This window comes from Aythya marila, assembly GCF_965140915.1.
Source record: "Aythya marila genome assembly, chromosome: Z".
In the NCBI taxonomy this organism is placed as follows: Eukaryota; Metazoa; Chordata; class Aves; order Anseriformes; family Anatidae; genus Aythya; species Aythya marila.
In genome coordinates this window covers 69,836,173-69,852,639 of record NC_139080.1, presented here as the reverse complement: position 1 = coordinate 69,852,639, position 16,467 = coordinate 69,836,173, and the positions used below count along the sequence as shown (strand labels likewise).

General features: G+C 41.5%; 2 protein-coding genes across 4 annotated transcripts in view; one reads left to right on the top strand and one right to left on the bottom strand.

Annotated features, from left to right (window-relative positions):
• ACO1 (aconitase 1) overlaps window positions 1-16,467 on the top strand; it is a 340,782-nt gene that overhangs the window by 205,369 nt on the left and 118,946 nt on the right. The gene's annotated exons all lie outside the window — the stretch shown is intronic.
• The window catches only part of DGKQ (diacylglycerol kinase theta), an 89,700-nt gene that overhangs the window by 8,776 nt on the left and 64,457 nt on the right, over window positions 1-16,467 (bottom strand). For all 3 annotated transcript variants that reach the window (XM_082783690.1, XM_082783691.1, XM_082783692.1), the window contains 7 exons: window positions 13,427-13,578; window positions 11,871-12,019; window positions 10,509-10,690; window positions 8,547-8,647; window positions 3,340-3,486; window positions 2,229-2,340; window positions 244-396 (listed from right to left, as the gene is read on the bottom strand). In XM_082783690.1, the coding sequence (XP_082639816.1) occupies window positions 244-396; window positions 2,229-2,340; window positions 3,340-3,486; window positions 8,547-8,647; window positions 10,509-10,690; window positions 11,871-12,019; window positions 13,427-13,578 (996 nt within the window). The remainder of the gene's footprint in view (window positions 1-243; window positions 397-2,228; window positions 2,341-3,339; window positions 3,487-8,546; window positions 8,648-10,508; window positions 10,691-11,870; window positions 12,020-13,426; window positions 13,579-16,467) is intronic.

The window sequence follows — 16,467 nt, the reverse complement described above, 5'->3', positions numbered from 1 at the left end:
CTTGGCTGAAGCTCAAGACTATCGAGGATGACTTTCTTAAACACAAGCCTCATCTGACCCAGTGGAGAGGGTCCTCAAACCATTCTCTGAATAAAAGGCTGTGTATTTATCCAGCAGTTACGACACTGTGCTGACTAGCTCCTTTGAAGTTAAGCATCAGAACACAACTGATGAGCAAGATAATACATTACTATCCACTGGAGAAACAAAGTCAGATTTCTGAGACAAACCTACAGTCATTACCTTTGGTCCAGCAGCAGAAATAATAATCTGTCCTGGGGCCTGAATCCAGGGCTCTCCATCAACTTGAACTGGAATTGGCTTTAGGAGCGTTACACGAAAATACGAGCCCTGGGCTATGCGGATGCCTGATCGAAAACCACCTTGGACTTGACCCTGTTAGGAAGTAAAAGCCTGGATTATCAAACACCCCAGTGAACAAAGAAGCACAAATATTAGCTGCCCTTAAACTGGGTGGATACAGTTTTTTTCTTACCTGATGTCTTAAGTTTCAAGCTAAAGAACTGCCTAGGCAAAATCTGCATAGGATGCTTTTACTGATGCAAAATTAATCATTTAATTAGTGCATGAAGCATAACATCCCCTTGCAAGCTGCCAGAGGCGAAATAATTTACACAGTGGAATCACTTGTACATTCATTTTGGGAAAGGAGAATGCATTCACAAAGTCATGTTTGCTTCTACTTCCCTCCTCCATAAAATAGTAAACACTTTTTCAAAACAACTAACTATACACACAGACTCTGGTGCACGTGAAATGCCAAAATCTAAAAGCACATTATCATAAATCAGGGAGACAGAGATTTACAATATCCAACTCCATATTCATCTTCAGCTAGTAGGATCAGCGTTAACCACAAAAAAAAAAAAAAAAAAAAGATGCAACGGCAACTCTGCTGCTAAAAATTGTCTTGGGGAACATGTGCACATATCAAACATACAGGTAAAAATCTTAATACAAAATCACAAGAGCATCAGTTTGTTAATGTTTATATTCTGAAGCAGTATGTTCATTCCTTGGTGCTTCTAACAAAACAAAACTTTCAAGGATCTCTACGAAACTACTTCTCCTAGTGGAAAAATTTATGTTTATCTTCCTTAAAAGAACTAAATTGCAAAACCGTGAAGTTGGCTGACACCAAAGGTTGAGCTGCACAAACAATTTTAAGTACCCACCTTTCCATTTTTGGTGGTTGTATGGATTTGCTGTCTCTAGTTACCTGACCACATATACTTTTTCAGCACAGATTTCTTAAAACAGTGAAACAAATACGAAGAAAAGACAAAAATAACGCATCATTCCACAGGACTGCATTGCTAACAGCAGGCCATTTAAAAAATACGTACTACATGGAAGAATGAAAGCTACACTGATTGAGCGATAATATTCCTTGCATAACTGGTATACAATCTGCTTCGTGTAGCATTTGGATTAAGTATCAGATTCTAAGAGACAGGTATTGGAATGCCTGTGGCAGATAATTATAAAGATACCTCTCTAAAAAGCATCTCTGCCTTGGTTGCTTTGAAGTATGTCCAGATTTTGTGTGCACATACTAAGTGAAGAGTGGGCATTCTTATGACATTAAAATGAAATATTGCTTTCATCTTATGAACTATTTGGTTTTGATGCCATGATAAAGGGTAGTTATGCATACATGTATTTGTGTTCCATATCTATGTATATTTATGCACCATATATGCATGTGTGTTTAAGGCCTTAGTTCAAAGCCTGCATCAAGCATTTTCCCATGCTCTTTTAATGAGTACTTCACAATTCTCATACTTCCCATCCTAGCACAGATTTCTTCAGTTTCCTTTCCATCTACTGTCACGTGGCACCTAAATATGGATCTTCAAAGCAGGCTAATACACAGGCTACAAGGGGCGCTGGGGGCTGTGGAAGGGCATACCAGTTACAGCTAAACTCCTGAACATTTATTCACTCACAGACAGCTGATGTTGCTCATGAACTCTCTTTACGATCTGCAACCATTTTTGCATGAAAAAAACAAGAGCTTGATCAAACAGTGGTGTAACTCTAGCACTGGTGCCTATTTTTAGGCACTTGCAATGGTGCAAGTGGACTTGCAAAGTACTGTTTATTATGAAAATAAATGAGTCTGAGAAAATGTATTTACCAGGGAGGCTCATTCAACTAGTTCACGGAAATGCATTTCCTCTGTTCTCGCTTGGTTGCTAACTTACCATGTGAACAACGCCAGTCACACCAACAACTTCCAGCAGGCCATCATCGATGCGTGGTTTCTCAAAGCGGTCATCGCTGTCAGAGCCCCAGAGATCGGCTCCAGACCCCCAGCTGTGCAGAGAACACACCACAGTGACCACCCCGCCAGGGATGTCTGGTCTGTCAGACTTCAAAAGCTGGGCGCTCTGCTCCCCACCAGTGAGAGGGAGACAGCTTAGCTCTCCTGCACCGCGAGAGCGAGAAAAGCTTTTCTAAAATCTGAAAAACTTCTGATCAGATCTTTGAGGGGTGAAAGAAGGATTGATATAAGTACTTCCCGTTTGAAAGAACTCAGTAGTTAAGCAGGTGTTCCTGCACTTCAATCGCTTCAACTGCTTCTGACAATTTAACATGGCATTGCTTTTCATGCAGTATTGACCTTCCTTACTCAAATCACTTGCTTATTCTTTTGGTGCACAGACTGCTCAGTGCTAATCCTGATCTTTTCTTCTCCACAATTCTCAGGTAGCTTAAGGTTAAGAGTCTATTTGAAGAAGGTAGTATGGCAACGCTAATGACCTGCTGTTACTGAACAAACAACAAAAAAAGTCACTCATCACCAGCAAATTCAAGGAAGGCAGGTTTCTGAAAGAACTGCCATTCTTTCTCACAGAACAGCAATTTCACCTCCCTGCTGGTGTCAGTACAGCCCCAGCGCCCACAACAGCTTCCTGAGCTGCAGGTTTTCCACAGCTCCCTGGGTAATAGCATCACCAACTCCACACGTACCTTTGATGAGGATATCATTCCAAATTACTGTTAGGACACAGGATAAGAAATAGCAAATGTACAGGGGCTTGCACCGGGAGAACGAGGTAGTACCTACCACCTTTTTCGGAGTGAGATTGTGACTTTCAAAGGATAAGAAAAGCAATGTTAAAATGGTATCAAGAGCCAGGCTCCTTAGGCACAGTTGCAAACCCACAGTTTGGCAATAATCAAAAATATCCAGGAACCGTCACCTATCAGTCCAGACCATTTAATTTCAGGAGTGATGCTTAAGCACCAAGCAGTTTTCCCATGCATACATCCAAACATGCATCTACAGAAGATCCTTCCTCTCATTTTTACCTGGGTATATTAATAAAAATGAGTCCTTCTATACTTGGCAACTCCACCTCTCGCTGATCCACCTGAAGCTTTATGTCTTTGTGAAGATTTCTGGTATGACTTATCTTCTGCAGCCCAACTTTCACATAAACTCCTTTGTTGTGAAACCTAGGAGCAGACAAGCATCATGTAACTGAAAGGTAAGCCCCAGAACAGTACTGTTTTGTACTACAGTACTACACTGAACATGTGCTAGCATAGCATTGTCCTCTAGTGGGTATGTTTAAAGAGCTTTTCAATTTTTTATTGCAGAAACAAAGCATAAGCCACAAACTACTTCATATACTTTTTACTTAGAAGAACTGTGCTGCCAAGGCATGGGGAGATGCAGAGATGTGGAGAAGCAATACCTCTTTGAAAAATAAACTTCTGTGCTGAAAAACTGTATTACTGATTAAGACGTAGGAGATGTCACAAAACATTTTTAACTGATTTATCATGCAATGGTAGAATAATTAAGGCAGAAAACCCTCCCGAGTCTGGGCTTTACATACTGCTAGTTCATTTAACCATACTCAGCTGTAGAAATTAAAAACATGATTAGTAGTTTTTGACAGAGCTCTAACACACCTAATTTTAGAGTAAAGAAAATATTAGGAAGATTTTACGGCATCCCTTGAAACGTTAAAGCATTTGAAGAGTTACGTAAACAAATGCCAGTTAAATGCAGATATTCTTTTCTTTTGTAACGGTAACCTTTGGATACATGGCCTTCAGGACAACCTTAAAAGAAAAAGCATGAATTTTGACTATTTGGCCCTATTAACACATGGGTGTCATTGGAATCCAGCTCTGCAGAATGTCCCTAGCATTATGCCTGGATGATGCAGACATGCTAGTGGGGAAGACAGCCAACTTAGCACGTGGGTTACGGTCAATTCTCCAGACAGAGACTGTTCAGTTCTTTTAAGTTATTACATTGGGAATGATTTATCCTACGTGCCAACAGTTTTAAACAGCACTGAATTAATGATAGGCGAGGGATAACCATTTAATATATGCTTCCACTCCAGACAAGACCAAGAGATGTGTCTATGCTAAGTCTGATTTGAATGCATTACAAGCAACTGAAAAATAAAACAGGTAGGAAACAAAATACTTTAAGTATCCTCAAGAAGTACAAACTTTAGTTGCATGAAGTGAGAAGCCTTGAGAAACTAGCAGAGTATGACACAGTGACAGAAGTGCAGACACTGTTCTGAATCACAAGAGTTCTAAGAAAGATTTGGCCTCTGAGGTCCACAGGATACATTGGGCAGGGCACCCTGTGACACATAACGAAGTGTAAAAACTGTCAGAGATCAAATACTATTACTCTTATTTTTGCACACATATTCCATTTCAGCTATGGATCCTATTAGGACATCGAGACCAGAAAAGAACAAACTGAGTTCTGTAATGTTATCATGCCAATACCTACTTAATGGTTGTGAAGGCGACTGGAAGATTTTGCAAGTAAAACAGCTCGTTGAGCTTGGAAGGGTGAACTCTGAACGTACACTACTAGACAGAGGCACCACCCTTCTTGGTGCATCTACGTGTCAGGCATGGCACGATTTGGTGGGAAAGTCCTAGTGGAAGTTGTCAGTCCATTGCTAGCTGTAGCAAAAAACATACCAACTTGCCCACTTGGTAGAAAAATGAATAATTTCCTAAAGCAAACCCTTGTTTACATACATTGTACTGACAGTAGTCTTAGGCAGGAATCACAGAACTAGTATTTGAAGCAGTCTCCAACACCTTATTTGTGCTGAAGGACTTTGAGTTTTTGATTTGGAGGCAAGGCTCACGTTGCAGTCACTGCTGTGAATGACTGACGGGGATGACAGGAGGAGGGAAGGGCTTTATATGCAGGTCATCCGTCCCCATGGAGCCCGTGAGTCTCCACAGCAGCTCAGCCGCAACACTTGCACCATGATGTCATCCCAGAATTATTTGGAAGGTTCTCTAGAGCACGGATATCAAAGTAACATCCTACTACATCAGACCAGTGTGGGGACTTGACCTACACAGCCCAGGAATCACCCATCAGTTCGTTTTTCTACAAACGATGCACTACAAATATAGCCAACATACTACTTAATGCCCCACTGGCCAAACCCATAAAGCTACACCCTACCAGAAAGGCATTCAAAAGCTTGGACTGACACTGCAGTTTAGCTAATTGAGTAAGTCAGAACAGATAAAGTTAAAAGGTGATCCTATATAGGACCAGTTTTATGGACTACGAAGGTAAACAGCTGTTTTCAAGCATCGCAATCCTGTGTTTGTTCTTGAAAGACCAAACTGAAAAACACCCTTTTCTTTTAACGAGCCCATGACTAAGTCTCCATAGACTCAGGGAGACACCAAACCATCAACTATGCTGTAAGTTGAACCGTCTCTGTGGTTGTTGCCCAAGCAGCAAGAATCTCTTGTGGTCAGAGAAAGCAAGACCCATCCATAAGCACTCTCCAGGCTTTCACAAAATCAAAATAAAGAAACCAGGTTTCAGGAGGCACTAAGAAGCCAAGTGAGCTGATGCAAAAAGCCAGATTCTTAACAGTTCCTGCCACTGCTGCATACGCAGGAGGGTAAGTTTGGGGAACTCTTTTATTTACAGGTGCTGGGTAAGAACTCTGTGTGCCAGCAGGCATTTTTAGATGAACTGCTGTTTCCCATGATCATTAATAAACTACTAGGAAACATCTCTTGAAAGGGAGTTGGCATTCAGAATTGCATCACAGAGTACGGAAAGCAGATCAAAGAAAACAAGGTGAGCACTTTTCATCTAGTCTTGCAATTTAATAATCCTACCTAGGGGATGTCACCACTGCAAAAGCCAATAATCAGCCTCTGTTTGGGTGATTTTATTAAGGTTTGTTCCCTACTGACAGGGAACAAACTTTACTAGACTCCCTTTCAACACCCCCAACATAGAAAAAACTAATTTAGACACACCAGCTGTTGCAGCACTTTAAAATCCAGAACTGACAAATCAAACAATCAATACTTTCAAACCTTCCCCCACCAAGAGGAGTTTTGTATCCTCAAAAGACAATTTTAAAATTGCATTAAATTGTGCAAAGTATTTTCTCTGCCTAATCTTACAGCCATGAGAATGCCTGTCACAGAAACATCCTGCCAATTTTGGATGACACAAAGGAATGTGATCTCTTCCCTAACAGGCAATTCTAAAGACTGTTCCAGGACCTCACAACAACTGAGGAATAAAGGCAGATGCCCTGATCTTTAGCTTTATATTGTAAAAAATAAAAATCATAATGCCTGGCACTCAACAATGAGAAACCACCACTGCCAAAACATACACTGCTTCTGCCTGCTCTGTGGTGCAAGTTTGGTGTTGATCTGCCTGCAGGGAAGTCATCACTTCGCTGTGATCTGCTAGCCCAAGGTAAGGAGTCCTGAGCCTGCAAAGACACTCTACAGCATGAGGACAGACAGCACACAGATTTCAGGACATTTACCAGCCTAAGGTCTTAAATCAGAAGCACACACAAGCCTGTTTTCCTCCAATGGACTCTGCAACATGCAGACTTTGTTGCCACCACCTGAAACTTCCCATTCCGCATACAAGAGCAGCCTGTCCATATGCCAGCTGCTGTTGCATTTAGCATTAAGTAGCCGTGCTTCTTAGTTAATTTATTGAAAAAAAAATATGCTAATTTGGCTAGCAAGTGTGCACTTGTATATCCTGGGAAAGGGGAAAGCCAACAGTTTTAACATGGCTCTCTGAAAGGCCCTGATTTCATAGGCACTGTTGGGCTGCACAACCTGTTTGTCCCCTGCAAAACCATACCTGAGTATCAATTCAGAATTCATATCTCTTTCCCATATCTTGACTCATAGAAACATATAGCCCTTCAGATTTGAAAAAATAAAAATAAAAAAATCACCCCCTCTTTCCTGCACAAAAACACTACGCTTGCACCATAACAATATACCTGCAGAAGGTCTGCAAGAACGATACCGAGTCATTGCTCATCACACTGCTGATGCTGCACGTTATGGGCTGGTAAAGATTTGAGAGATTAAAAGCACATAGGGAAACAAATGTCCAAGCATAACTCTTAAATACTGAGTCAATAAGTAAAGGACACATCTTCTAAAGTGCTGTAGCCTTGCAAAGTCAGAGTAGTCTATTTCAAAGGAACGAGTATAACTCTGATTTACTTATGTTCACTGCAAAAATAAATCCAGAACAATTTAATGGACTAAAACAGGCACTGCTGTATGCAAACTTATCACCCATGCTGTTTTTAATCCATTGGACTGAAAATAAAAAACAGTGCCTGTTGTCCTAATAGTAATTTACATACCATATACAGTATTTTATGCAATTTTTAGAAAGTGTATGAGCAACATCTACACTGATAGACAGGCGAGGTTTCACTTTATTACACTCATACCTGGCCAGAAAATATTCTTAATAATTGGGATTGCAATACTGTGTAGTTGTAATAGCTTGTTCTGGCAACCAAGGGACAACTTAGAGGACATTTATTCACAAATGTAGGGGAATAAAGAGCAGTCCAGAACAGTTTCTACAAAGAGCTATTCATTAATTAAACAAATGTGTTTTTTCTTTTTCCTCATCATTTTCAGTGATTAATGCAAAAAAAAAGAAGTACTCTTATTGATTGATCTGCATGCCAGAATGAGGGAGGTTTCTCTTCACACCTTTTTTATCACTCTGTTTCACTTGAGATGCAGAGACTTTTTCCTAAATCATTATTACCAGCATGCAGATGCTAACACACCACTAAGCAAGGGTTGGAAACGTATGATGTGTTTATTATTCACGTACCAGCACTGCCTTCCCTCCTGTTATAAGCTTTGAATAACAGATATTTCCACTTTCTTGAAATTTCACTGAATTCGACATTGAAATTTTTGTATACTGAATAATAATGACAGGGCTTACAAAAACTGCTCTGATGCTCTCTCTCTTGGGAAAAAAAAAAAAAAAGGAATAGAAAGAAAAAAGAAAAGCCAAACAAATTCTGCATCTAAGAGTTCATGGGTATTTTAATTCCTCCCTGTGTCTGCTTTACCTCAGGCAATGTTATTTGTGAATACCTGTAGCAAGATTATCAGCCTTAGTGTAAGTTGGAAGTTATATTGTACTACAGCACTTATCCCTCACCTCTGTTTTCCCCCAGGATTACCTGCTATTAAATTTCCCTGGTTCTTCTTCTCTAGCATGATGGAAGTCCAAGCTCAACTCTGCATCAATGCCAAGACCACAGTAATTGTTCATCTGTACAATCTGTCAAAAAAAAAAAAAAGTTGTATTATTTGCTCAAGGCTTACATTTATAAATAAAGAGGTTCCAAAACCTTTCAACAAAAGCAAGAGTTGCAGATAATTCTTCCAAGTCATTTACATCTTGACAGATTTAGGAAAATATTTTCCAGAAACACTGCACTAAAAATAAAGCTGTACAAAGAATTGTTGATACGTGTAGTTATTAATTCCAAACTGTCAGAAACTTAAAAATTTAATCTTAATTGCTAGAAACAGGTATAATAAGGGCAGAAATAAAAGTAAATGCAGAAACAAAGACAACCCAACTTCTCCAAGTGATTCTATGCAATAACTAAAAGACTTGCTGAAGGGTAACACCACTACTATTTTTGGCATCAAGAAGGGAATTATCATGATGTCATTGGGAAGATCCTGTTCCTGAACTTCATCTTATGTTAGATGACCTTGACTTCACCTTTCAACTGCATTTTAAATAGCTCTACATGTGGCAACTTTTTACAGATTTCTATTCTTTCTCCTATTGATTCTTCCTTTGCCTGCCAGCTCATTCCACAGCTTTTCTATCCTCGCCTGTGATTCTCTCACCTTTCATCTTTAAAAACCACATTAGGCACTCAGGGCAAAATCTACCCCCGTGCTGTGGGTTAACCTGGCAGGCAGCTCAGCACCACGCAGCCATTTGCTCAACCCACGCCCAGTGGGATGGGGGAGAGAATCAGAAGAAAACAAGATTCCCTTTTTGTATTTATATTTATTGCTGATCATGATGCCATGTGGTACGGGACATCCTGGTGGTCCATTTGGGCCAGCTGTCCTGGATGTGTCCCCTCACAGCTCCTGGTGCACACCCAGCCTCCTCGCTGGTGGGACAGCACGAGGACCTGGAAAGGGCTTTGCTCTGTGTAAGCACTGCTCTGCAACAACTAAAAACATCAGTGTGTTATCAGCATCGTTCTCATCCTAAACACAGCACCATACCAGCTAATAGGAGGAAAATTAACTTGTTCCCAGCCAAAAGCAGGACAACCCACCTCCACCAAGTTAAAAATATCTAGAAGCAGAGCAACTTAAATTCTCCCACTGACACAACGCCTACGGTTTTCCAGCAACTGGACTAAAATCTTTGACGTGAGCTACCATTATTACAATTTTCTACTTTACTTTTGCCATATATTTTCTATCCAATTTCTTGGTTTTGTCTGATAAAATAAACAGAACTAGTGTACACAGAAAGCTCTGAAGTCACCACCTACAAACAACATTTTTATTTTCCTGCACAGAAATAAGTAATACAAACCAAGGGAAAGGCTGTTTCACTCCAAAAATGTAAAACAGATGCTGCAAATATAGATACCCAATGGCAATAAGATGATAGAAGGATTTACTTCCTGTATGTTTTTGCTATTTATAGTCACTTAATCTGTAACAGGAAAGATCAAAAGTAGTCTCTTTAATTTTATTTATTTATTTATTTATTTATTTATTTTTGGTCAACACTCCAGTTTCACTAGTCTTCTGGAAGGCATTTGGCTTTCTTTGGAAAGTTTTTCTTACTTGAGAAATACGTATTCTCCTAAGCAAAGCAAATAGGTATGCTCCTGCTTCATGTATCTTTCCATTGATCTTCTCTCAGATACTTTTTGCCAGCCAATGAAGAAACGTGCTCTGCAACCAACCAGTCCTACCCAAATTGAAGCACTAGATCCAGACACAAGGTATGTTCACTACAGATTAGCTCAGCAAGGCCCAAGCACTAGATAGGAGAGCAATAAAAGATTAAATGGTGCTAATACCTATCTTCTTCATCACTCTCAACAGAACCACAGTTCTTAAAAGTCGAACCTGAACAGTGCTCAGCTCACCTTTGGAGGCTCGGGTTCTGCTACACCATTCTCCGCACCATCAGCAGGTTCTTCAGCATCCAAAAGGATAGTCCAGCGATCCATAAGAACGTCGTCTGCCTCATCCACGGAAATCAAAATAGAGTAGGGGTCCTCCCCACTGTAGCCAGCTCCCCAGCGTAAGACTCTCCCTAAGTCATTACCTGGGTAATAATGAAGAACCCCAAAATATGACTGCATTTTGTAAGTTAGCTAAAAGCATCAAAAAGTGTATTAGCCCTGTTCGACAAGATGGGAGGGGACCTGGGCAACCTGATCTAGTGGGTGGCATCCTTATCCATTGCAGGGGGGCTTTGAAGTGGGTCATCTTTAAGGTCCTTTCCAGCCCAAGCTGTTCTATGATTCTACAAAATAAGTTATTAAAGTAGTACAATTGGACTGAAAAGTTAACAAGCATAAAAAAAAATCTATTTGTGGTGGTTGCATATGTGCTTTGTGTCACAAACAGACATGTTGTCTCATCTGAAAAAAATCATAAAAAGCAGTGGAAAAAATGGAAAAATGTTATGGAGTTGGGAAGCTGGGCAAAGTGGACTTTATTGGTCTACAGCAAGTGCTGGCGCAGTTGTGGTTCCCAAGGGTACAATATTTTGCCCTCTCCAACTCCTGCCCACTCAGACACATCCATAGCAATAGCCCTGCTGCTCATTTTTCAGTCAAACTGTGACCAACATTTTGTTGATGAGCTGATACTACATTTGCTATCCAGTACCTGCCAGAACTGAGTCATGGCATCCTCACTGCAAAACCCTGTAATTTGTCAGGTGGATACATGAAGACAAACCTTCTGGAGGGCAACCAGGCACAAAGCCTCACACAGAGATCCAGCAGGACTTCCAGCACTGGACCAGTCCACAGACTGCAAGCAGACCTGTCAGCAGTGTGCTAGCACTGGGAGTTCGTCTACCCACTGATCTAAGAACACCTCTGTCATAAGCCACCACCAAAAAGGACAACATCTTAAGAGACAAAATGAAGGAGCTGTATTCTGAAGACTATGTGCACTTACTCATGTGGTAGGCTGGGTATGAGAGATCAGATCTTTCACCCACTACATTAGAAAACAAGCATTTAAAGGTCATGGCCCAAGAGCTGCTAAATTCAATCCCAATTTAGCATTAAAATAAAAGCTAAACGCAGTTCTGAGCTACTTGGGAAGGTTCTTTGTTGTGTTCTCTGCCCCCAAGTCCATGTTACTATGTTCATTATTTAGAGATTATGCCAAAGAGTCACTCTTCCCAGCAATTATTCCTTCCAAATTCAACATAGCACAGCCATGGACAGTGAGAAGTCTGGGACTTCAGCACTTGCCCTGATTCTCACCTGTTCCTAAAGGTAAGATGGCAACAGAGGGCTCTGAGCACACCAGCTTGTGTCTGATCTCCTCCAGCGCACCAAGAACCCAACCCACGGTGCCATCGCCTCCACACACCAGCACTCGGAAAGAAGGGACTTTGGAGAATGTGTGAAACCTCAATTGAGAAACAAATAAAAGGGGAAAAGAAGCATTACAATGTAGTACAGCAAAGTCTCTTCATACGTTATTTAAAGTAAGACATAGTTACTGGATTTTTTCCGCCTTCACCATCTGTCTCAGGATCAACTTCAATGAAGTGAGTGGAAATACAGACACTTTTAGATAAATCTGTTTTCAAGTAGTAAAAACCACAATCTTCTATTATTTTCTAAGGTGGAGATCAATTGTTAATTACTTCCTTCCTCAACAAAGACAGAGAGACCTAACTGTTTATAGTTTCCGTTTGAAGATCTATTACTCTCTAAATCTTTGTAGAGATTTTGATTTCACTTAGTGATTTCTATATTGTAAGTGTGGTATTTTGATAAGACTTCTTGTTCATAGTACTATTTCGTTCACTGTCACCCTTTATGGCTTTTCATCCTACATACCAAAACATCCTGCAAAGGAATTTTTACTCACATTTCACGAGGAGCAAAAAGCAAGTGGAAGCAATTTGCCATAAAGCTGCAGAAATATTTTATGGGTATAAAATGAGCCATAAAAAATGAGCCAATTATGGGTATAAAATGAGCCATAAAAAATGAGCCAATTATCAAAATTACAGCCTCAACTACATTAGAAAGACATCAAAATTACACAGCTCTGACAAAAAAAAGTTTGTGCAGCTTGTTTTACTTGCTTCCTGCATAAGCTGCATTTCCCTATGAAGGCTTTTGTTTGGAAGGTCTTGTCACAACAGTTCTTTGTTAAAGCAGCACTGAAGTAATGAGGGTACTCTGACTAGGCTGCAAACATTGCTTTCAGTTTTATGAAGTTGGTGACAAAATGGTGTTGATAAAATCAAGTAATTGGTTACTGCCTCCCTTACAAGCACATTATGTTCTGTTCCTTGTATTGAGAAATGCTGCAGCTGTGATCAGGCAGGCCCTGCTAATTCTGCAGTTGTGGCCAAGTTTCAAGAGTCAAGATAGAAAATTTTATTATAATTGCCTCTTAGTTTCCATGAAACGTTAGAGTAAATAAAAGCAAAAAATGAGCATTCTTGTAAGGCAAGATGTTTCTATTTTGGTCCCCATTTGATTATAAAATGTTTTTATATTTAACGATTACTAGACCTGCATTATTGTAAAGTATGCTTCCCAGGATTTGACTCTACTAAACTTGACACAAGCATATACACCAGGAACTACTCTGTTTTCTTTAGAGAACTTAAAAGCTTAAGTCTGCTAAGTAAGAACCAGTTGGAAGGTCTGATCCACCACTTTGGTCTCCAGGCACAAAACATATAAAATTTGTATCTTCATAATAAGAGAATCTGATCCTTCCTTAGAACAAAACAAAACAAAAACACCCCTAACAAAATAACATCAAGAAAAATGTTAAAAATACTACAACTTACCCAGGCAGAGGGCCACCATTGGTAAGTTCAAAGACCTGATGTGGATTTAGCAGCTTTCTAAAACTGTACAGCAGATCCCGGCCTTTTAGACCACCGCTTTTTGGATTCACAAACACAAGAAGAGGCCAGCAGTTCTGTGGTATCTTGGAAGCCTGAATGAAGAAAAGGAAGGATTAGCCAAAACCATGACTAGGCAGGAAAATTACTACTGCATCTCAAAAGTATTTCCTGAAATTTCCTTGATGCTTAGTAGAAAAAAAATCCAGATTCAATAAATAAAAAGATTCAACACCCAGACAATCGACAAGGCTAGCTGCTGATTTTGTCTTCTCGGGAAAATGAAGTTTCCTTATCCCACTCCTACTACACAGTCTGGCCTAATGTTAAAAATGAAGTCACTATCAGTAGTCCTTCCTATACATTTTCAGTAAAAAAGTTTACAGAATCACAGAATGGCCAAGACTATGGAAGGGACCTCTGGAGATCACCCAGTCCAACCCCTCTGCCAAGCAGGATCACCCAAAGCACGTTCCTCAGGATGGCATCCAGGTGGGTTTTGGATATCTCCAGAGAAGGAGACACCACAACTTCTCTGTACAGCCTGTCCCAGTGCTCTGTCACCCTCACAGTACAGAAGTGCCCCTATTCAGATGGAACCTCCTGGGCTTCAGTTTGTGCCTGTTGCCTCTTGTCCTGTTGCTGGGCACAACTGAAGGGCCTATTTCCATCCTCTTGACACTCTCCCTTCAGATATTTATAGACATTGATGTGATCTTCTCTCCGTCTTCTCTTTCCAGGCTACACAGGCTCAGCTCTCTCAGCCTGTCCTTGTACAACAAGTGCTCCAGTCCCCTGATCATCTTCTTAGCCCTCCTCCAGACTTGCTCCAGTAGCTCCATGCCCCTCTTGAACGGGAGAGCCCAGAACCGGACACAAGACCCCAGGCGTGGCCTCACCAGGGCTGAGTAGGTGATGGAGCTTTATGATGAAGAATAGTGTGAAGGATAAAGTAATTTTCAGAATCCTGTAGGATTCAAATATTTTCCTTGCGGAGAGAGAACTCTCTCCACAAGTAATCAAAACATTTGTCTTAGGATTTGCGGTTGTCTTAGAATACATCTTAATTTACAAGGAGAAAACACTTCAAAATGAGGGAGCATTAAGAGGCTGAAAGCTTCTTTTAAAAAATACTTGTTTGAATGAGAAAGGCTTGGTGCCTGTATCCTCACCGTGCTGCAGTCACCACTGAAGGGCTCTCCAAGCACAAGAGTGCCGTGGGCATCCTGCTGCCCTTCCAGGAGCCACTCTGAGGGAAGTCCCACCAGGGGTCCCCTGGGACAGCCAACTCACTGCAGGGGCACAGTCAGCAGAAATATCCCCCCAGACTGGTCTTCAACTGGACCTTCAACCATCCTGTAACACGATGCGTAAATGACTCTAGGCAGACCACAAAGCTCTAAGGCACCTTTTATTCATCCTGCCACAGAGTTTAGGGTTTTTACTGGTCTGCGAGGCAGGTACAGCTTAAAAAAAGTCATTTGGCCATCTCGACAAGTGTGCTTCGAAACAGAAACGTTTGCCACAGTCCCTAAGTAATGGTAATTTGTATTTACAAATTGGACTGCATTCAGAGAACAGCAATTTGTCACGCGGCTGACAGGATGGATTCAGGGAAAAGAACAACTGTGCTAAATATAAGGCAATTTAGACAAGAATGATTCAGGGGGTGGTGAAGCAGCAGCATGACAGCAGCTTACAAACATGCGAAGAGATACCAGCAGCTACAGAGGGGAGGAGACAGTGCCTCAGCTGATGGCTGTACATAACCACCAGGGGTGCGAACCCAGTCTCAGGACGGAGAAATCGGGGCATGTAATCGAGTAACTGGGGAAGCAAACTGGCATCCAGTGTTGAGATACCTCACGTCACTGTCCACGTGTGAGCTGGCGTGGACACTGGAAAACAGTAGCTTGGGGTGTCCTAGTATTCAAGAGATTTTCTCAAATTGTGCTTTCCTGAAAGGGCTGTGCACTGACCCTCTGTGTTAAGATACCTGAAGCTGCATAAAAGTCTCTCCTCTGTGTCACTGCCTGCCTGAGAAATATCCTCCTTCATCAGCCATGACTGGCAAGCAAAAAACACCAAGAGAAGAGGAATGCTGAGCAGGTAAGAGGGCTGATGGAGGAGAAATACGTCTCTCTTCTTGCCCCTTCCTTCCTCCTGGTTTAGAGGCAGCTAAGCAGAGACATCCGGTTTGAATATGTTTATGTTTACTCCAAAGAATCCAGTCAAGCAAGGACTATTTTTGCTGACAGGGAGCCAGGAGAGCCCCAGCAGTTTCTAGCTGCTGGTGGGACAAAGAAACTGCCAAGACAAAGGTGGCACTACAGACCATGCAAGCACAGACAACCCTCAACCACGCTAGGACAAGGACAGGCAACCTCAGAGGAAAGCTCTCCTGAGGAAGTGCCCTCATGCTGTACCGTGGAGGCTGCTAAGCCAAAACGCCCCTTGCCTCCACATTCTGGCTTTGCTGGAAGAGGGGAAGCACTTCCTCAAGCGTGTGCAACGTACAAACAGGGTGATATGTTCATTTCTGTTATGTGCCTACGAAGGATATTTGCAGCCAGCAGCGGAAGTCTAAGCAAAACAATGCATGCCACTGTCACCAAAAGGAAGTACCTCTTGAATTATAAGGTCAGCAGCTCAAGGATCCACACATCCCAAAGAGAGGGGCGGACTTCCTCCCCTCAAGCCATCACAGCCATTAATAAAAATAGCAAGGGAAGCTCTGGCTCTTCCGTACAGCCCTCCTTGTTACTCCATCAGCTAACGCACTGTCATCTGCCACATCCCGTTAAGAATACTCCTTTGAAAATCCTGCCAGCAACCAAAGGCGGAGCAGCGCTGAAAGGAAATGCTGCTTCCCACTGGGTAACTGTTCCCTTCCTACGCTCCTTCTTCCAGCTTCTGCTCTGCCCTGCATTACCATTTCCCATCTCCTCCTCTTCAAAGCTTCTTTTTTACTACTTAAATTTGAT